General features: G+C 35.6%; 5 protein-coding genes, 1 long non-coding RNA gene and 1 pseudogene across 6 annotated transcripts; 2 read left to right on the top strand and 5 right to left on the bottom strand.

Annotated features, from left to right (window-relative positions):
• Positions 1–366: 366 nt before the first annotated feature.
• LOC106340077 lies at positions 367–1,269 on the bottom strand. The gene is made up of 2 exons (XR_001269302.1): positions 798–1,269; positions 367–694 (listed from the first exon to the last, which is right to left on the bottom strand). It is a non-coding gene; the product is annotated as an uncharacterized LOC106340077 (long non-coding RNA).
• A 1,768-nt stretch (positions 1,270–3,037) lies between these two features.
• LOC106336924 lies at positions 3,038–5,569 on the bottom strand (annotated as a pseudogene).
• A 1,287-nt stretch (positions 5,570–6,856) lies between these two features.
• LOC106340520 lies at positions 6,857–8,713 on the bottom strand. Its single transcript, XM_013779386.1, has 3 exons — positions 8,039–8,713; positions 7,240–7,950; positions 6,857–7,160 (listed from the first exon to the last, which is right to left on the bottom strand). Exons 1-3 carry the CDS (start codon positions 8,681–8,683, stop codon positions 7,041–7,043), a joined length of 1,476 nt encoding a protein of 491 aa, XP_013634840.1. The 5' UTR covers positions 8,684–8,713; the 3' UTR covers positions 6,857–7,040.
• Positions 8,714–9,619: 906 nt separating this feature from the next.
• On the bottom strand, positions 9,620–11,584 carry LOC106337590 (glutaredoxin-C2). Its single transcript, XM_013776697.1, has 4 exons — positions 11,428–11,584; positions 11,100–11,188; positions 10,045–10,143; positions 9,620–9,936 (listed from the first exon to the last, which is right to left on the bottom strand). Exons 1-4 carry the CDS (start codon positions 11,481–11,483, stop codon positions 9,845–9,847), a joined length of 336 nt encoding a protein of 111 aa, XP_013632151.1. The 5' UTR covers positions 11,484–11,584; the 3' UTR covers positions 9,620–9,844.
• Positions 11,585–11,976: 392 nt separating this feature from the next.
• On the top strand, positions 11,977–12,864 carry LOC106338817 (mRNA-decapping enzyme subunit 2-like). Its single transcript, XM_013777708.1, has one exon. It carries the CDS (start codon positions 11,977–11,979, stop codon positions 12,862–12,864), a length of 888 nt encoding a protein of 295 aa, XP_013633162.1.
• A 1,305-nt stretch (positions 12,865–14,169) lies between these two features.
• Positions 14,170–15,045, top strand: LOC106341551 (mRNA-decapping enzyme subunit 2-like). The gene has a single exon (XM_013780291.1). It carries the CDS (start codon positions 14,176–14,178, stop codon positions 15,043–15,045), a length of 870 nt encoding a protein of 289 aa, XP_013635745.1. The 5' UTR covers positions 14,170–14,175.
• A 1,022-nt stretch (positions 15,046–16,067) lies between these two features.
• On the bottom strand, positions 16,068–17,128 carry LOC106340854. The gene is made up of 2 exons (XM_013779683.1): positions 16,822–17,128; positions 16,068–16,676 (listed from the first exon to the last, which is right to left on the bottom strand). Exons 1-2 carry the CDS (start codon positions 16,993–16,995, stop codon positions 16,326–16,328), a joined length of 525 nt encoding a protein of 174 aa, XP_013635137.1. The 5' UTR covers positions 16,996–17,128; the 3' UTR covers positions 16,068–16,325.
• Between the last annotated feature and the right edge of the window lie 3,418 nt (positions 17,129–20,546).

Consider the following 20,546-nt stretch of genomic DNA (forward strand, 5'->3'; position numbering starts at 1 on the left):
ATTTATAAGTATTAGATTTTGCTTTCTGTACAAATTTATATTTGATTTTTATTTCAGTTAAAAATAACTGCATATATATAAAAAATACATAGATGCGATTTTAGGTTGATACAATCTTCTTTAAAAATTTATGTTCACATGGTATATTAATACATAGTTCGATTTTTTATAAAAAAATACTATTATCTAATTGATCCAACGGACATCCCAAAAGAAAAATATATAACACAATAACAAAATATATGGTCTGAACAATAAAATAAAGTATCATAAATGAAACCATAAAATAAAACCATTGAATTAATGGGTTTTAAATGTATTTGTAATTATCGAAAAATTACAACCGCGCGGGCGCGCGGATCAGAATCTAGCGTAAACATTACATAAAAAGTACAAACTATAATAAAAGATACATTGAGATACATAAATATTATGCAAAAACAACTCATAGAAAATAACAATTGAAGACGTTTTTGTACAAGAAGCTTCTTTTGATATCCAAGTTTCATACAAAATATCAAGTTTGTCGGTTGTCTTCTCCACATTCACGTTCGACCTTGTACGATTTTCACATTTGGCTATCATCTCTGAGATGAAACTCCAATCCACATATCGTAACATAAACATTGTCAACATCAATTCCTTTTGTTGTATAACATTGGCCAACTCCCAATTTAGATCTAACCATAGATTTCTATAAAGAATCCAAAACACTGATTATTTTGAACGAAATAGAAACTGAGTTTGCCAATTTTCAACGATTATACCAACATCTCCATACAACAAAAGGGATGTACCTTCAGCCTGAAACCATGGTATCATATTCCATTGCGGTTGCATCACCATAACCAATCCACAATTTTGATTTCGAAAAACCCAATATACTGATTTTTCCAACAGAAACCGAACCTGGGATTGTCCATCATCTTCAATCTCCCCGACTGTAACACACCATGGTGGCTCCTCTTGCACTGATTCATTATTTCTCCATGAATATGATATGCCCGGATCCCAAATCCGTTGATCATAAGACCATGTAACTTGGGTGAAATCAAAACATTGAAATACTCCCAAAAAGAACCATAAATGAAACATCTCCTTAATTGGAGAAAACTCTTTCATCAAAAGAAATAATCAAGAGTGGAATAGAGACCTTCTCACCATCACAAATGACATCAACGTACAGAGCCACCGGCAAAGCCGGCGACCTAAACCCTATCGCCTTTTTGATCGCAAACACAGAGCGGTTTTATGAGTCGCAAACCTTCTTACGAGATTTTTTAAATCTATACTATTAAAAAAAAAAGACCCTAAAATAGGTGACATTCTGTTTCAACAATATTTACAGATCTTTGCCACTGGTTTTATTTTAGACTATGCTTTTTAATTATTTTTATTATTCACGAAATCTTTTTATTCCAACAAACAATATATTTCCGTTTTTCTCTATCCCTTTCGACTAAATAATTTTTGGCATAATTAAAGGTTTTTGTGATCTGGAACAAGAGATCATCGCAGATTTGTGGATTTCAAGTTAAGCGTTTTGTACGAGGTGATTACGAAAGCGATTTGTCTTAGGGTTCGGAGAAGTGGACGAAGGTTTTGCGACTTGATTTTCATGTTGCTAGAAAACCCTTTAGTGGCTTCTCTAATGGTGGTTCTGAATTCAAGATGGAGACGTTGATCCCTGCTGCACTAACAAGTTTCAAGTTCGCAAAAAAAAAAAAATCAAAAGAGAGAGAAGATTAAGCGCTGACTGATTAACATAAATATATCTGTCTTTTTATTTATCCGAGAACTCCTTTGTGGTTTTGTTGACATTTGGTCGGTGTTGGTGATTTGTAGGGTATGGGTTTGAAGAATCTTGGGAATACATATTTTCTGAATTCTGTATCGCAATTTTTAAGTTTAGGTGGAGAAGTAGTGGCTTTTGACCAAAATCCTTGGTCTAATGGTTGCAGGATTTTCACAAAAGTTTCAGTGGATGTCGATCCTATGCTTTAATTGGAGGATAACAATCAATAAAGACCTCAACTTTTGTCTATCATTTTCATAAGATTTTTTTGTTTCATTCATATATTTGTGTACCTCTCAGCTTTCCTGATGTAAGAGCAAGAAACTTCAGCAGTTGATTACACAGCAGGGGACATGATCTTTTTCTACTGTGATTCCCCATGCCTCCAAGGCTCTATCTGCAGTAGAAGAGAGTGATAGGACAGGAAATGCCATGAAAAGAGGATGACGAAGAAGATGAGCATGATGAAGAACATTTTCACTAACCTGGGGTAGAACTAAATTATAAACATCATAGAGTTTTTACCTCTATTAACTGAGCCGTGGAAAGTCTGTAAACATGAACATGTTTGGTTTGTCCAATTCGGTGACATTTGTCCATGGCTTGCAAGGCCATTCGAGAGTTTTGTATCAGAAACTCCCACAGGAAAAAAAATTGGTTAATAAAATTTTCTAAATAACAAAGTTTCCTAAAACTACTCAACGAAATCAGTTATGATATACAACCCCCGCATGCCGGTTTACAATAACCCGGACGGGTCCTATTTTTCTAAGTCATAAAAACTAAAATCACATCGAATAATACTAAACATGTATCCAGATATCTAAAATATAATAAAAACATTAATATATATAATTTAATTTATAAATAAAAATATCTAAAGCCTCAAATTACATGAATTAACTGATTTTTGGGTTTAAACCTAAATTAACCCCAAACTTTTTTTATTTGGTTCACTTCGGGGTTTATGGATGTTAAAACCCCGACTCAAACCCAACATTACCCGAACTGATCTAATCCAAAAAATGTGGTTCATAAACGGGTCTGAAACACCTAACCCCTATAACTTGAAAACCGAATAACCCGAACCGACACAAATCTAAAACTCGAATGACCATCAAAATTAATTTGATCTCAGTTATAGATGTAAACTGAAATAGTAAAATTCAAACCAAAAATTTAATAACTTTCAAATTGAAAAATTTAACCAAATAGTTATTGATCCGCGCTTTGAAAGCGCGGGTCAAAATCTAGTTTGAATTACGGAACAAAGCCCTGATAAACTTTAATGAGCGCATTTCAGAATTAATTTCTTTCTTAGTACCCCAGCCATTACATAAGAACAATTTCATGTACATATTAAATCAACCGAGAATTGTTAAATTGTTAAACTTTGGTGCCAGCTAAATTCCAAACACGCAGCTTCCCACTCTTGTCTCCGGTGAATAACAACCCTTCAGGACCAACTGTGATTGCACCGACCGTGTTCGTCGAGAACATCTTTCCTCTCTCTTCAAAACTGTCCGCATAACCCCAAAATATAGAACGAATTGAGTAACAATGATTAAGGTTACAGTAACAATATAACAGGAGAAACACTAAGACTAAGCCCCACTTACGATGGTAGATCGCATATGCTGACTGTTCCGTTTTGGTAAGAGCAGAACATGATCGGTTTGCCCTCTGCATCGCTCATCCCACAAAGAGTATGCACACTCTGTTCCAAACCACAAAGAAAACATTAAGACACGTTTTACGTTAGCACCAAGCGTGGTTCTTTGTTATGAATATAAGGTGTGTATACAAAACTTACTTGTTCTTGTCTGCGTGTATTAGTAACTTTCAAGCTGCCACTGTCAGAACAAGCCCAAACTTTGATGCTCCCATCCAAAGAAGACGATATGAGATACTGATCCCAACATAAGAGCGACGTGACCGCGCCGGTATGTTGCCTCAGTGTCATTGTACATTCCAGTGTATTGAGATCCCACACCTTTATTGTTCTATCAACAGAACCAGAGTATAGTCGCTGACCCCCAACAATAAAGCATGTGACTTCACTGCTATGATGTCCCTCCAGAGATGTGAGATATGTGAAAGGATCAGACTTGGAATCAGTTGCTTTCCAGACAGATATACTACCAGACTGCACAAAAGCAACTTACTTTAGAACCAACAAGGAAGCAGAGAGCTAACACAATTAGAAAGGGAGAAAGGAAACTAAAATACTTACACTTGTCCCAGCAAAAAGCATTCCATTGCCAACGGTTATAGCATGGACCTGACCAACCGCTCCGTTAAGATGTAAATCTTTACTGGTTTGAACGTTAAAAGCCTGCAGAGTTGTATATAAACAAAACCTATGAGACCAGAGCCAAAGACAACACAGCAAATCCCACTCAAGAGTATAGACGACTGGCATAACTGCAAAAGTATATGAGATTCCTTAAACTAACCTTTACAGCATTTGGCAAGCCAAGGAAAACCCATGGTCCTTCACAGATTAAAGACCCTGCTTCTGCCTGGAGGTTGATTGTATGAACACACTGGCCAGTGTGGCAGTCCCATATTCGCAATGTACCATCGCTACCGGCTGAAAAGAGTTTATCTGAACCCTGAGGAAGTGCAATCCCCTTCAGATCCTATATGCAACAACAATATTTACAAGTTAGCTAAAGAAAAACCTTTTTCATTTAGCCAAAAGTCAAAGAGTAAAAAGGAAACAAACCTTCTTGTGTCCTTCAAGAGCAGCTACCATGACCAATCCAGGGAGGCAAGTCCAAGAGTGCAAGAAAGAGCATTGATCACCCTTTTTGCAATTTCCAGCTTTCCAAAACTTACACACACATTCCTTAGACTTGGGACTGCCTTTATCATTAGACCCCCAACCTCTCGTGTCTGAAACTGATGAGCTTCGTTGCACATATGCAGAATCCTTCCTCTGCTTGTTTGACACAAGAGCTCCTGCGCCTGAAACTTGTGGTTTCGTTGACATATAGGTGTTACCATTCTTCCTTGGCTTGTTGGCATCTGAAGCCGTCCAAACCAGATTCCTCGACCACTTATTAGGACCCTTGTTTTCATAAGGTCTTCTGGGAGCTATATCAGCTGCGAAATCTTGCTGTCTTTCCACTCCGAATTTCCTTCCATTAGAGTATCTCCTTGGAGCCTTGTAACTCATACTATAAAACACATTGAGAAAAACACTAACTTTAGCAGACTGTACACCACAGAGACGATTGCTGTTGCTGCTTCATCCATGATGATCCACAGAAACTCTCAGAAGAGTAACACGCTTCCAAGGAGTAAGAAGACGATGAGAATAAAAAAAACCTCCAATCCTCTGATACTCCCAAGTTCATGCTAACAAATCCAAGTATCGTAGCGCACCAAGTCCACAGGAATCAAAAACTAAACCAAATCAATCTAATCTCTATTCCTAACCCTAATCTAATCGTAACACCGTAGATGATCGATCTTCCGAATTCGCGAGCGTGTTCATACGTATCAAAACCCTAACTATGCACAAAAACACCAATCGGATTGATTTGATTCCATCATCCTTCATCGGCGAAACCCTAGCTTCCTAGGGACGGCGAAGATCGAGACGAAGCGGAAACCGAAATTGAAAGCACGAAGAAATCATCGTAGATCCGGAGTCGAAGAAGAAGCAAACCTGAGAGATCACACGAACGTACAATCTATATCTTCGACTCGGGAGAGAGCGATTAAAAAGAGAGTTTTGTTTTTTTTTTTCTGACGCGGTGAGAAGAAGCAAAGAGACGGACGAATTAGTTCCTGCGTTTGAGATGTATTTATAGATGGCCGTGGAGGTTTATTGGTATGGTTTTTATGTTGGGCTCAATCAAGGCCCATATAAATGTTCAAGAAGAAGGAATAAAGTTAAACTGTGTTTTCCGTTTATCTTTACCTGGGGCACAATCCCCTGTCTTATTTTCTTCTTCAAACTGTTATATTTTAATTTCCTCTTCATATAAATGTTCCAATATTTTAGTGCTATATATATATATCTTTTTATAATAGTTTAGGAATTTCGTTAGATATGTAGATGAATTTTTGCAATAGATCTTCTCAAAATTGCAACCGAGTTTGTTACAGTTTTTTTCTTTAGTCTGTTACAGATTGGTATATTTGTAAAACGATTTTGTTAAAGATACGATTTATACCGTTATGAATAAGGATTTTGAAGATAATTTTGATTTTGAAGATAATATATTTTTATAAATTGTAGATGAATATTCTGAATTAAGTCGTGTTTTCTGTGGTTTTGCAAAACCCATGTTACAACTTTCGTACTAATTCGGTGCCCCCACTAACCAGCTCGCGTGGTTCACCGGTTCCACCGACTAGACCCAAGGAGTTATTCAGTCGATTCTCATAGAGATACAAAAACGTATCGTCCGTGGTAGTACCACGAGCCCTCTGTCCCACGCATCTATCCAGAAGCAAGTGTAGTTCGAAATATCCACCATTATATTTTAATTTCCTTTGCTTATAAATGTTAAAATTTATCATTTAAATTTAAAAAACAAATAATTAGACACCAATGGTCTGCTTTGCTGGTTTGGGTCTCACTTCCTTTTCTTCACCTATACCTTCTTCTTCATTTCTCAAGCGGCAAACCAAGTTCGATGCTTCCACTGGTACAGGAAAGAAGTTGTCAAGTCATCGGGGTTGTTACTGAAGAAATGAGCTATAAAAGGGTGTAAAGCAAAGGGTTAGAGCAATCAAGATATTGTAATTGTGAGATGGTTGGTTCATCTCTTTCTCTCTGTAATTTTTCCAGGAAAGTTCTTCCTTGTTCTCATTTTAGAATCTCTTCTTCAATCCAAAATTATTTACAAGTGAGATGAGAATCGGTGTTTCATGAACATTGATTCTCGAGTCCATCAACATACGGATTAACCGGATCACCACCTATCTGCAACACTTCTGTAAAGGATTTTGATAACAAGCTGTGATTATTATTATTCAACAATCTAGCAAATTTACGCATCGGTCATGCTTCTAGCTTAAAACAAAGTATGATAAGACAAAACAAAATGCAATTGTTAATGCTTAACGTATTAAAAAAAGGTATATAGAAAAATCATCAAACTCAAACCAAAATAAATGAAAATCTTAGAGAAATAGAAAAGAAACTGAAGCTTGAAATAAATAATGCAGAAATCTAAAAGATGTAAGACATGATCCTAAGAAACAGAGATGACTCCATCCATATTCTTCAGTTTATGTTTCTTATGGCATTCAAGTTTCTTCTTTTTGGTTTCTTCACGAGAAAGTTTGAGAGACCATTGGTCAATGCAGAGGACGAGACCAAAGAAGCTCTGAGAATGCTGATAAGCTGCAAAAGAAGCAAAAACCTTAACACTGCGGCAAAAAGGATGTAACAAAAGAAGGCTAAAAACTACAACCATACTCACCTCTGCTCTAGAAATGCTAATTTGCTGCTCCTCGAGATCACTGATGTTCACCTGCATCTTCTTCAACAAGCCAATAGTAGAAAATGAATTCATAGGAGATATATTCAGATCATTAGACACAATGAACTTTGTGTTTTTCTTCATAAACCCGGTGTCACATCTTGATGAACTTCCAGAAATTACTTTCGGATTGTTAGGAGACATTTTCACAATATCGCCACTTATTATGAGAAGATCCATAGACCACTGAATCTGCCTGGCTAATTGGCAACTCCAAGAATCGCTAGAATTGCGAGGAACAAAACATTCATACACTGGTGATGGAGAAGGGAGATAGCCGAACATAGTGTTGCTACTGCAACTATAATAATCAGGAACTTGATTGAAATTGGAAGCTGATGCTTTTCTACAAGGGCTTCTGCACAAATTTTCGACACATCCCAAAATGCTGGATAATGAGCAGATCAACTCAAGAGGGAAGATCAGAAAACTGAGAAGTGCATCGATGAAGTCTGAATTGCACTCTGCATAAAGAATCTCATTATCAAACTTTCTAACAAAAAGTTTCACAGAGAATACACTGCTTGGTTCTACAATCTCCGAGTTTTGAAGATGCGGCGATAGAATTTTGAGGGTCATGCAAGGTTTCATCAGGAACGCGCATGTTAAGGGAGTTTCGGTAGTGAAAAAACATCCCAAAAGAGTCAGCACCTAAGATTTAGACAAGTAATAGTAGATGTTATTAAAGAGGTTATTTATAAACGATAATGATGCAAAATAAGGAAGATAAGAACAGTACCTCTTCGAACCCTATGTCAAGTAGGGTTTCTTGAAGATCACTAAAATCAGTGTATCCTTGATCATTAAGAACATTCATGATAACACCAATAGAGTTCACTGATACTTTCAAATTATCAGTCACAATGAATGAGGATCTGCAATTGACAAACACTCCATCTACACTATTTCCAAACTCTTCTCCACCTTGATCTTCTTCTGATGTAAAAATCCGAGTGCTCATCCTATCTCCACAACGACATGTTGAGGTGTTAAAATTGCTGTATACATGGCCGCAAGTACTATCATCACTAAGATAATTTGAGCATATAAAGAACTTGGTGGCATCAGTATCACCCATATTCAGCTTGAGCTTTCTACAGTGAATCTCATAAGAACTCTTGGGAGACAGTAACATACTCTTGCAAGCTTCAGTCTCAAAATGTTCGATGCCCATATCTGCAACGCTTCTGTTAAGGTTTTGATAACAAGCTAGGACTGTCTGCAAATCCTTATGACTCTCCAGCAATCTAGCAATTTTTCCCATTGGTAGACTCAAAAGGCTGATGAGCACGTCCACGAAATCATGATCCGCCTCAGCCAAAACAACTTTGTTTCTCTTCTCATCCACGAGAAGTTTCAAACTAAACTTTTTACTTTTAGACATTGGGAGGCTTAGGAAAACGAAAAAAGAATCAAGTGTGGCTTTACTCATAAAGGTAATCCCTCTACATATATAGAGGAACTAGTGGTTGCGAATCTGAAAAGGTTTCAAAATGTTAAACGAATAATTCCAGTATATTCCATTCCTCTTCAATTTAATGCTTGGAAATTGCAATATAAATTCCCAAGAAAATATCCTTCGATATTGCCAAGAAAATATATCATCCAATGAACTGTAAAGTCTCCTCGAGAATATCGGAGTTTATTTTTTTGTAATAAATTTTTCAGGTTTTAGCCCATTTCTTTACGGTCTAAGGGCATAATTAACGGGAGGATTTAAGTGGGATTTTTAGTGTTGGGTCTCATTATTTTTGTAAAAATCGGTTTTTAGAAGTGTTAAATAAAGACCGATTTTGGAGGGATTTTTTACTGTTCTCGGGCACCACTTACACGTGGCGATCCACAATTGATTAGTTTTTTAATTTTTTTTTCAGACAAAAAAAAAATTCTAAGAAACCGATTCATGGTTTGAACGTTAATGAAGGTTTAACACTAGTAATTTCAACTTCTTACTGTGTATTGAAAATCAAGAGTTTGCGGTTCATTGCTATGACTTGTAAATGCAACTTCAACAGCATTCGAGAAACAAAAGAAACGAATAGAAAAAAAATATACGTGAATAAAATAGCAAAAAAAAAAAAAAATGATTATTCCTTCTCAAATCTAAAAAAAAAAAAATTGGTTCTTTAATTTTTTACAAAAATAAAAAAATAAAGAATGAGAGATTATTATTATTTCTTGTAAATAATAATTTTTTTTAAGAACATTATTACCCTATCGAATGTTTTCAATTAAAGCTTTCTTAACCAAAGTTTGTTACAAGCCGTTGTCTTTTATCTCAGATTGGTTTAGTAAAAGGAAACTAAACCAACCAGTACAATACATAACCAAATATATATAGATGATCTAATAGCATTATTCTTTCACCATTCATACCCATACAATACTAGCAAATGCTGATAATTATAACATAAATGTATCAGAAGTTCAATACCGACTTCGACATAACAACAATTAACTTTAAAACATTTCAGATAAAGTTCAGATTTATTGCTCAAACATATTTTATTCCTGAAAGAAGCAAATCACAAATTGATTGTGCGCTTTAAGCAGAAGTAGTTCCAGCTGTTGCAGCAATAGCTCCAGCTTCAGTCAACATAGGAACCAACTTGCCGTCTCTGTGCAGGTTTGTTACAGCTACAAAACAATGAATATCACACAAGATTGGTTTAGAGAAAACACAAGGAAAAATCAGAAAATCTATTTAAAAAAATTAGAAAGAGAGTTGCGATCTAGTTCTCTTACAATCGCAGCCACCGATGTGTTTTTCACCTATGAACACATTGGGAACGGTGCGTTGTCCTGTCCATTCTGCCAGAGCTGATTGAACTTGGCTACCATCACCTGTATTATAACAACAACAGCAATGAACAATGCTTGAGTTTCGAGTTCCCAAGTGAGTCTAAATCAGTGTAATATACTAATCGACTGGCAAGGCCCCAGAAACATATACTTTGGTCAGAAACCTAAATCGAATTATTAGAGAATTTTTTTGAGTGATGGGCCCGTGAGCAGTGCCAGTATAAGGACCAAACGTAAAACCTAAACTAGAATCTCCAGAGAAAGGAGAGAAACATTCTAGAGTTGGTTCATGAATAAAACCAGTACGTGGATCAATAACCTAAACATGAATATGTAGGGGGGGCAAGAGAACAATCAGAACTTGCTCTGAAAACAAATTTCCGACAATGTGAACAAGAACAGAACCTAAACTTGGTAGTACAAACAAAAATGTAAACCCGAATCTCAAATATACAAACAAACAGAACTGTATGAAACAGTAAAAGATGGTAAATGAAATAAAATTACAAGGGCAAAACCTATAGTTGGATCAGTAACCTAAACACAAATCTCTTCTAGGGAAAACCAAGAAACTTTAAATGATGGGCTCATGAACAAAAACCTAAACTGTAAGAGAAACAGAGAAACATTCCACAAGAGTGGGGGTTCACGAAGCAAAACCTATAGTTGTATTGAATTAATAAACTAAATATGAATCTCCAGAGAAAGAGAGAAGATTTCGATGAAGCGCCTGTAAATAAAACATCAAATATACAAGGATCAAACAAAAACCTAAACTTGTATGACAGAGGAAGCAGAGAATTTTTCTAAAGCGGGTTCATGGACAAAACCTAAACTTGGATCAAAAACCTAAACATGAAAAATACATGCAAGAGAAAGAGAACAACCAAACCAATAAAAAACAGAGGAATCTTTGACTATGGGATCAGATCAAATCAAGTCACAAAAAGACATAAACGAAATGAATATATTATGAAAGATTGTTGGGGGATTATTACTCTCTTTGTCGAGCTCAACGGCGATGAATTTAGCTCCCAATTGTTGCAAAAGCTCCTTCACTCTCACACAGTATGGGCAAAACGACTTGCTGCAATTCCCAAAATAAACCGATCAGATCACACAAAACAACAGACTCACACCCCTTTGGTACACAAAAGCGTCTAGATACATCCATGCTTTATAATCGTAATATATTTCCATGTAAACATGCACACAATCAAATCCAATATACACAAACACAGACTCCGATTACCAAACATGTTCATAAACAACCATTAAAATAAAAAAAAAGCGAGAAAAAAAATGGAGAATTGAGAAGAGAGGGACCTGAAAACAACGACGGCGTTGCCGGAAACGATCTCTTTAGCCTTCTGCATCGCCATCTTCCTTCGAAATTATGAAAACCCTAGATTCGCTTTTTTTTTTGAGGAGGAGAATGAAATGGAATGTCTTGAGAAGAGGTGAGCCAGTCCGCTTTTATAAATACGCAGTTGAAGACTTTTGTCATCTGGTCAACAAGATGAAGCTTTGTTTTAATATCAGCCGTCCATTTTGAAACGTGAATTAATTTATTTATTCGCTTTCAATATTTTATTGGGCTTTTCTGGGCCGTCGTCGTCAGGTTGGTGTGTGGAGTCTGGCACGTCCGCACGTGTAGAACGAAGCCCTCTTCCCTACCAAAAAAATATCTAAATTTTTGCAACAATCCTTTTCACAAAAGGATAAACAAAATCAAATATTTTAGTATATTTGTATATAATACATCCAGAGAGTCGATAATATACATATACTTCCAGAGAGCACTGCTTAGGGTTTTATAACTAGGAGAGAAGAAGCAATATTACTACACAAGAAATTAAAGAGAAGAAAAAACATATGACGTCGAAGAAGATCAGAAAGTGTGTCCCATCGAATGAGCTTCTTGAAGATCTTTGCATTCGATTTGTTCTCAATGCCCCTGAAGAAGATCGACAGTCATTCGAAAGAATTTTGTTTCTTGTTGAGAGTGCTTATTGGTACTACGAAGATAACGTCGTAGAGAACGATCCTAGGCTCAAGTCGCTGCCGTTTAAAGGGTTTACGTGCCTCTTATTCAAAAGCTGTGAGCTGTTCAGTCCTTACCTTGCTCATATCGATGACATATTCAGAGATTTCAGTTCTTACAAGAGTCGAGTTCCGGTCGCGGGTGTGATTATCTTGGACGAGACATATGAACGTTGCTTGTTGGTCAAGGGTTGGAAAAAATCATCAACTTGGAGCTTTCCGCGTGGGAAGAAGAGTAAGGACGAAGAGGACTACGCTTGTGCTATACGCGAGGTCTTAGAGGAAACTGGCTTTGATGTCTCCGAGCTGCTTAAGAAAGAAGATTATATTGACTTTACGTTCAGAGGAGAGCAAACAGTGCGGCTTTTCATTGTCGCTGGTGTAAAAGATGATACAGCTTTTGCGCCATTGACCAAGAAGGAAATCAGTCAAATCGCATGGCATCCGCTTGATCGGCTTGATGATGGAGGAGTTACTGGTCTCAAGTTGTACATGGTGGCACCTTTTCTCGCAAATTTGAAGTCATGGATATCAAAGCATCCATCTTCTGTAGCACGGAGGCGTGAGAAGCCACTTAAATCAATCTGCGTGTGGAATGCAAAGACAACAACAACAACAACAAAAGCGGAAAGAAGCTACAATAAAAGAGCCTCGAAACAGTCTCTGAAGTTCAACACATTAGCGCTCTTGCCGGCCAAGGAACCATGTTCTTCAGCTTGATGTATATGGGTGGTCAATTGGGAGCTAGATGCAGTTGGATTGGTGGGGTATGTAGAGCAAAACAGTTGGATATGTTAATTATTTCTTCGTTATTTAGTTAATACCTCTCGTTTCTTTTAGAGGGAAAGGTTTAATTCTTGTACATTATAATGGTTAGTAGGGACAGGTGTGAGATCCTTTTGATGATGGGTTTAGATAAAAATGGTTGCGACCACCTCTTTTTGCTCTTTCAAGAGTGTTATGTTCAAAGCTCCAAAGCGTCTGTCTATTTTGCTCTTGTCTAGCCAATAATCTCAGTTTTCCTAACCTAATTTTGCATCTTTCAATTACTTTTGAGTTTTCACATAAATGACTCTAGTTTCTCTTTACCTCAAAACGTTACGAGAATAAAATCACTAGAAAACCTACTTTTATATCCAGACGATTATAACATAATTGATCACAGGTTTCAATACCAACTTCTAAACAAATATAAAACATTTCAGACAAAGCTCACATCTATATATGGCTCAGAACAGTTTATTATTCCTGATAGAAGCAAACAGCAAATGGGTGTGCTCTTTAAGTATAAGTCGTCGCAGTTGTTGCATTGATACCTCTCCTCTAGGCTCTAGCTTGTTGTGATTTTGCTGAACTTTCACTCTCATGGCCAGCTCTTTCTTACTCTGTTTTTGTTATCTCTTGAACGTCTCTATTTTGTTCTTACACTCTCTGTTTTAATTCCGACATCTCTCTCTGTTTTGCTTGTGTTTCACACACTCTCTATTTCTCTTTACTCTCTTTGTATTTGTTCATTCTTGTAAAGAAAAGAGAGAATACTTTTATGTCTACATTGTTAACCTTTTCTCATTAATCTCAAACATACAAACTTACACAGTCGCACAACACAAACCCGGCTAGATATACATCCATGGATGCTTAATAAGCACACACACAAACACAGTCAAAGCCATATACATAAACACAGATTCGACGACGACGATTAGCCGTCTTGGAAACGAGAATTCTATTTATTTATCTGTTCCATATTTTGTTGGGAAAGTTCAAAAAAAAAAAAAAGGGAAATCTTGGATTATCTCAAATATCCTTTTTTCTAAAAAGGAAAGACTCGTAAAAAAGGAAAAGGTGATTTTCTTAAATCGTATCAGATATTACCGTTGTTAAAAAAATATTAGATATTAACGGTCAAAACGAGTATAAATATACATCCAAAGAGCACTCGTACTATCTCATACAACAAAGAAATAAAAAAAAATCCCACACTGATTGTAGAGTTCTAAGAAGAAGCTGGAGCGTTACGCAAGAAAAATAATGTCGAGCCTCCCGTCGAAGAAAATTCTTGACGATCTCTACACTCGATTTGTTGTGAACGGCCCCGAGGAAGAAAAACAGTCTTTGAATCGACTCATGTTTCTTGTAGAGAGTGCTCACTGGTACTACGAAGATAACGTTGTCGAAAACGACAAAACCCTAAAGTCGCTGTCCTTTGGAGAGTTTACTCGTCTCTTATTCAACAACTCCGATGCGTTGAGTCCTCACGTTGGATACATGGATATGATATTTAGAGACTTTTTCTCTTACAAGTCTCGAATCCCGGTCGCTGGTGCGATTATATTGGACGAGACATACGAACGTTGCTTGCTGGTGAAGGGATGGAAACAATCATCGAATTGGAGCTTTCCACGAGGGAAGAAGAATACGAACGAAGAAGATGATGTTTGCGCTATACGAGAGGTCCTCGAGGAGACAGGGTGTGATGTATCGAAGCTGCTTAATAAAGAAGAATACATCGAGATTACATTCGAAGGAAAGAAGAGAGTGAGGCTTTACATTGTCGTTGGCGTGAGAGATGATACAGCTTTTGCGCCACTAACGAAGAAGGAGATCAGTCAAATCTCATGGTTTCGGCTTGATGGGCTTGAAAGTGGATTCGCTGGTCTCAAGTTGTTTGAGGTTGCACCTTTTCTAGCATCCTTGAAGTCGTGGATATCAAAGCATCTGTCTCCTCTGAGCATTGACAAGCCCCTTAAACCACCACTCTGCGTGTGGACTGCAACAAAGAAGACAACGACAACAATAACAATAACAACAACGGAAAGAAGATACAATGTAAAACCTTGGAGACAGTCTCTAAAGGTCAACAAGTCTGCAATTTTGCCGGCCTTGGGAATTTGTTCTTGAGTAGAGTCAGTCAAATATTGGGAGCTATATGGTGTGGTCGGATTGTAGAGCAAAATAGTACATGAGATATACTTTGCTATTTAGTTTGTTGTACATGATTATATTGTATATCCAGTAGTTAATGAAACCAAGCTTTATTCTTTATTTCTAAAACGTTTTTCTTCTTAATTTCAGACCAAGTAACTTATACATACAAATTATAATATAGATGCTTCTATGGAGAATTAATTAAACTAAGTTATGTACAATCAAAGACCTTTTATCTTGCATTGCGTGGAGCAAATTCAGGTTTCGAACCTATGACCCTTGCGTTATTAGCACGAAGCACTAACAAACTGAGCTAATATTAGGCCATTTTGTTTATTTCAAGAATTTATTTATTATCTATGGAGAATTAAACTAAGTTATGTACATGACTGCACCTTCAGGAGTTTTAGACTTTTATGTGATCGGGATTAACCAGAGCCCACATGGTACACCTTCTCGTTGTTGTTTCTATATGTTCTTGCTTTGCCAAAGCAATCTCTTAATCAAGAATCTAGATAACATAACTTTTAAACATGTTGGAGGTGCGATGAGAGGTGCAGGGCTAATCAAGAATCTTGTTGATAAGAGAAATGATAAACATAATCTAACTAATTCAATCTAAATTCCAAGATCGCTGATTTTGGTTTGGCTCGATGTCTATGTATGGACAAAATTCATCTTAGCACCGCACCACGCAGGAAGCCTGTAACCTACTAAAAACACTAGAAACTCCATGTGTTAGGCTCTTTAAAAAAGAAATTCACACTCTGCGAGGTTATTGATAGAGTTTACAAATTCACACTATAAGGCTAGAGTTTACACTATGAAATTTAAACGGCACGATGGATATTGATTGAGGAGAATCAAGAGATGAGATGGAGAGGAAGCAAAGCCTAGAAGAAGAAGAGCTTCAGTAGCTTTTAAGCTCGCTCTTAAGCTGTATGTAGCTTTTTAATTGGCTTGATTCTACTAGTTATCAGTGAATAAAAGACTATCAGATAAACAATCGATTTTACTATTTATCTAAAAAGTGAGATCGAAGCCATTGGTTTGCGATCCAGGTTAAAAGTGTACATATTTTCTGGCACAAAACAAAAGTTGTTTGACATATTCCCATTGAAATAGTTGTTTGAACATAATGTTCATGTTCCAACGAGAAAAGAGAAATGTATTGATCCTCTCAAACCAAACCAAACCAAACCAAAAGAATGTACTGTATTTCTTAGTATTAAATAATCTCCTCGTCCTTGTCTTTATCCACCAACAGCAACGGTGGCTCCAACAGCAATAGCAAGAAGCCTCTCCATCATCATTGTCATCTTTATAAGCATCTTCGAATCCTTGTCTACATTTTTCCTGATCAAATTCTTCACGATCGTCGAGCTGTCCCTACAAACCATGACATCATAGTTAGCCGTATCTGGAGATTCCTTGAGTTCTGCGGCAGCACTCTTGATAGATGCTATAATTGTCGCATATGCATCCTTACACGCAGCGAACTGCTTCTTCATGTTTGGATTCTGGTTTGCCGCATTTGCGGCGAAACTTGCTGATTTCCCGGCGTAGGATATGCTAAGGCTGAGCGCCGCCTCAGCCGCTTGGAACTTCAAATTAAAACGATAACTTTGAAACTTTAATGTTGGTAAAGAAAAAAGAAATCGACTGAGAAATTACTAAAACAGTTGTAGAGTAACAAACTGTTGTATCTCTATCTAATGGTTAATTTAGAAAAAAAAAGACGATTAGTACCGTGCTGGTGGCAGAAGCGGCCGGAGGATACGCAGTCAAAGTATTGACGCAGAAGGCTTTGTCAGTGACACTTTGGCATATGGCGTTGATGGATTTTGTTGAAGCAGAGACAAAGAGAAACTGTAACAAAACTGCCAGAGAACCGACAACAAAACAAGAATAGAGAGAAGCCATCGCTTCGTTATATATTGTTTGTAACTTAAAGTGGTTATGGTTATATATTCTTTTGCATAATATTAGATACAACCCCTTAGTCGTGTTTCAGAATTGTTCAATGTATTAGAATTTGGTTTACATCAATGAAAGCTAGAGAATACAGATCGATCTAGTCAATTTATCCTTTAATTTTTGGGAGAATTTGGTCTGAGACCATAAATGACCAATATTTGGTCAATGATCCTAATTCTCCTAGATTGGGTTAATGACATAAGTGAGTTGGGTATCCGTTGTTGAAAGAAAGAAAGAAAGAACAATGACAAACACAAAACAGGCATCACATAAAAAGACGGTATGCTGCAATTAAAAAAAAAGAAGAGATATGCATTGTTTTTCAGTCTATTTCCTATCATATTTTTAGTTGATTTCTTTTATTTAGTTTGAATAATCAGTGTTTCAAAAAAAAAAAAAAAGTTTGAATAATCTAATTATCTATATATATAATTATTAGGTATGATTCGTATTACCTGAATAGTGAAATATCACAATCATAATTGTATGGCGACATAATTTTATTCAATAATTTTTTGTAGAATAATAATAGATTAGCTGAATATGTGCTCTTGTGCAGAATATTTTATACACAGATATAAATATTTATTAAATAAATATAGTATAATAATTAATAAATAATTTATTTTTAATTAGATAATTGTATAATTTACATGTATAATTTATATTATATTGTTTTAATTAGATAATATAGTTTGATTAGTGCACTTGCACAGATGTTTATTTTAATAGAATAAACATACGGAATATTTCACAACACAAGAATGTATAGGTGTTTGTTCAATTTGTAATATATAATATTTCTTATAGATAATAGTTTTTAATTATTTGTAATTTTTTGTTTTGCGACAATCAAAATGATATGCTACATAACATATTCGTCAATTAATAATTTTAACTACAATAACTATTTTGATATATTTACTTATAAATTAAAACACCAGTTATTATGTTTATGTACATTAATAAATTTATCTTTCTAAAATAAAATATTTTATGTCGAATAAAATAAATAAAATTTTCTTATATTTTGATAAGATTAAATAAAAGATAAATATGTCTCTAAGAATTTTAAAGATAATTTATATATATATTGCGTTGTTATCTGAAAATACCTTTTAATAAAAAGTTAAAATTAAAAACAGAAAACACATAACTAAACATTAATCAAATAAAATTGTTGATTTGAAAAAATTAAAAACAGAAAACACATAACTAAACATTAATCAAATAAAATTGTTGATTTGAAAAAATTAAAAACAGAAAACACATAACTAAACATTAATCAAATAAAATTATTGATTGGATATAACTGAAAAAAAATTGTGTGGTTTTTAAATTTATTTATTAAAAATGAATATGGTGTACTAATATTTTTTTTTTAAAATATACGTAAGAATTTTTATAAAAAGATAAATAGTAATTGGTAAAAAAAAACATAAATAATAATTTATTATTATTAGTAATGAATGTAGTAATAAGTAGATCAACAATCATCTCATAGTTGGTTGGATCAAAGAGACTATCGAGCCAAAGATTCGGTCGATGATTTCAACTCGGGAAGTCGCTAAGAGGTCTAGGATGTCATCAAGAAGAGATTTTCAATCAAGAGTGGGGCTCATCTCCAGAAGCTCCGGAATTCCTTAGCGACCCGCAAGCAAAATGGAACAACGGTGGATGATTACTTTGGACGATTAACGAAGATCTGGGATGGGATTTCTGAGTGTATGGAAACCAAACGGTGTGGATGTGGTAAGTGTGAGTGCGATCTGAATTCAGGTCACGATAAGGAAAGAGGGATTCTGAAAATTCATGATTTTCTCGCTGGTTTAGGTGATTCAGTTCATGGGGTTATTCGATCCCAACTTTGTGCAATAACGCCTCTTCCGGATTTGGATAGTGTCTATCAAACGATAGTTCAGAATGAAACAATTCGTCAGAGTGTAACATCTGAAGTTCCGGTGAAGAGTTTTGCTACTCAAGTTCCACCTGCGAATGGCTCTCGCTCTTCGGCTCCAGGTTGGCCTAAAGAGTCTTCCAGACATATGTCAGATAGATACTATATGGTGGTTCAACTAATCGAGACTACATAAGGTCTTGTACAAAGGATATGATGCGACTTCATGTTTTAAGATGACAGGTTATCCGGAATGGTGGCCTAAAGACCCTCGCAACAAGCCTCCTGGAAAGAGAACTCAACAGGCTTCAGCTGGTCGTGGATACTTAATAAGCACACACACTATCAAAGGCTCAAAGCCATATACGTTAACACAGATTCGACGACAACAACATCTTCACAAACATACAAATCGAAAGAAATCACAAGAGAAAAAAATGGCCAAGGATCGATAAGAAACGATCAGCCGTCGATTTTGAAACAAGAATTCTTTTTTTTATCTGTTCAACATTTAATTGGGCTTTTTTTTTGGGCCGTCGTTTTTTTCTCCTCGCCGTCAAGTTGGTGTGGTGAATGGCTGGGATCTGGCACGTGTAAGAAAATCTTAGACGTAACTGAAAAATCCTCTTTCTAAAAAGGAAAGACTCGTAAAAAAGGATTTTCAAAACAATATTGATAGCAATGAACTTGATCAAAGCTTAAAAAACTAAAACTAAGAACACAGATACTTTTTTGAGCAATTGATATTGCCTCTTTTTGGCTTTCTCATTGATTTATAAAGAAACGAAACAGAGGTTGGAATCATTGATTCCTACAATACTGGAAGTGGAAGGTTCCTAAACTATAGGATAACTTAGTCTCCCTTATTAACAACTAAGTACATGGTTCAAACGCAGCGGTTGCGGTCATGGGAGTTTGCGGATGCGGGTAATTGCGGTTTATAGCGGTTTTAAAAGATTTGTACGACCGATTAACTACCAAATGCAGCAACGGTTAAATAATAAATTAACAATATTTACATTTATATAACTATAAAAATATCAAAAATCATAATATTATAATAAATATAAAAATTATATTTAGAAATTTATAGTTTAAATTTTTTAAAAAAATTTAAAATTATATTAAATATTTTTATTTAAATTTTTTTATGATATTAATTAAAATATAATAGATATATTTAAGTATTTTTATAATTCCAATTTACAATTTTATTGAATATTTTTATTTTTGTATTTATACTTTTTTAAAAAATAAGAAAAAAATTATTTTCTCGCAACCGTCCGCAACCGCAAACGCTAACCAACTTTTGAATTTATGAGATTTATAACGGTTTGAAGCGGTTTAGATTGGTTTGAGTTATTGTTGCAAATCGCCAACAACCGCTTGCGGGTGATTGGTAATAGGTTTTTCTGCCTATTGCAAATGTTGTAGTATAGTGGGGTGAATGTCGAACCAGTCCTAGTGATGTGAATCAGTGAGAATACAAGTCATTTCTTAAGCTAAGTAGATTCAATAGTGGTGAGTGTGTGACAACTAACAATAGCAAACAGAGCAATACAACAAGGTTTTAATCAATTTAAACAAGTGAATCCATGGG

The sequence above is a fragment of the Brassica oleracea genome, chromosome C4 (genome assembly GCF_000695525.1).
Source record: "Brassica oleracea var. oleracea cultivar TO1000 chromosome C4, BOL, whole genome shotgun sequence".
Classification (NCBI taxonomy): domain Eukaryota; kingdom Viridiplantae; phylum Streptophyta; class Magnoliopsida; order Brassicales; family Brassicaceae; genus Brassica; species Brassica oleracea.

Bases quoted from the DNA above. Each gene is read 5' to 3' on its own strand.
- LOC106340520 (XM_013779386.1), bottom strand. From the start codon at position 8,683: ATGTCTAAAAGTAAAAAGTTTAGTTTGAAACTTCTCGTGGATGAGAAG. The intron at 7,951-8,038 runs GTACTGTTCTTA...TCTAAATCTTAG, and splicing joins TTGACATAGGGTTCGAAGAG to GTGCTGACTCTTTTGGGATG. The intron at 7,161-7,239 runs GTGAGTATGGTT...CTTCTTTTGCAG, and splicing joins TTAGCATTTCTAGAGCAGAG to CTTATCAGCATTCTCAGAGC.
- LOC106340854 (XM_013779683.1), bottom strand. From the start codon at position 16,995: ATGGCTTCTCTCTATTCTTGTTTTGTTGTCGGTTCTCTGGCAGTTTTG. The intron at 16,677-16,821 runs GTACTAATCGTC...TTTAATTTGAAG, and splicing joins CCGCTTCTGCCACCAGCACG to TTCCAAGCGGCTGAGGCGGC.
- LOC106341551 (XM_013780291.1), top strand. From the start codon at position 14,176: ATGTCGAGCCTCCCGTCGAAGAAAATTCTTGACGATCTCTACACTCGA.
- LOC106337590 (XM_013776697.1), bottom strand. From the start codon at position 11,483: ATGGCGATGCAGAAGGCTAAAGAGATCGTTTCCGGCAACGCCGTCGTT. The intron at 11,189-11,427 runs GTCCCTCTCTTC...TGGGAATTGCAG, and splicing joins AACGCCGTCGTTGTTTTCAG to CAAGTCGTTTTGCCCATACT. The intron at 9,937-10,044 runs GTAAGAGAACTA...ATTGTTTTGTAG, and splicing joins ACACATCGGTGGCTGCGATT to CTGTAACAAACCTGCACAGA.
- LOC106338817 (XM_013777708.1), top strand. From the start codon at position 11,977: ATGACGTCGAAGAAGATCAGAAAGTGTGTCCCATCGAATGAGCTTCTT.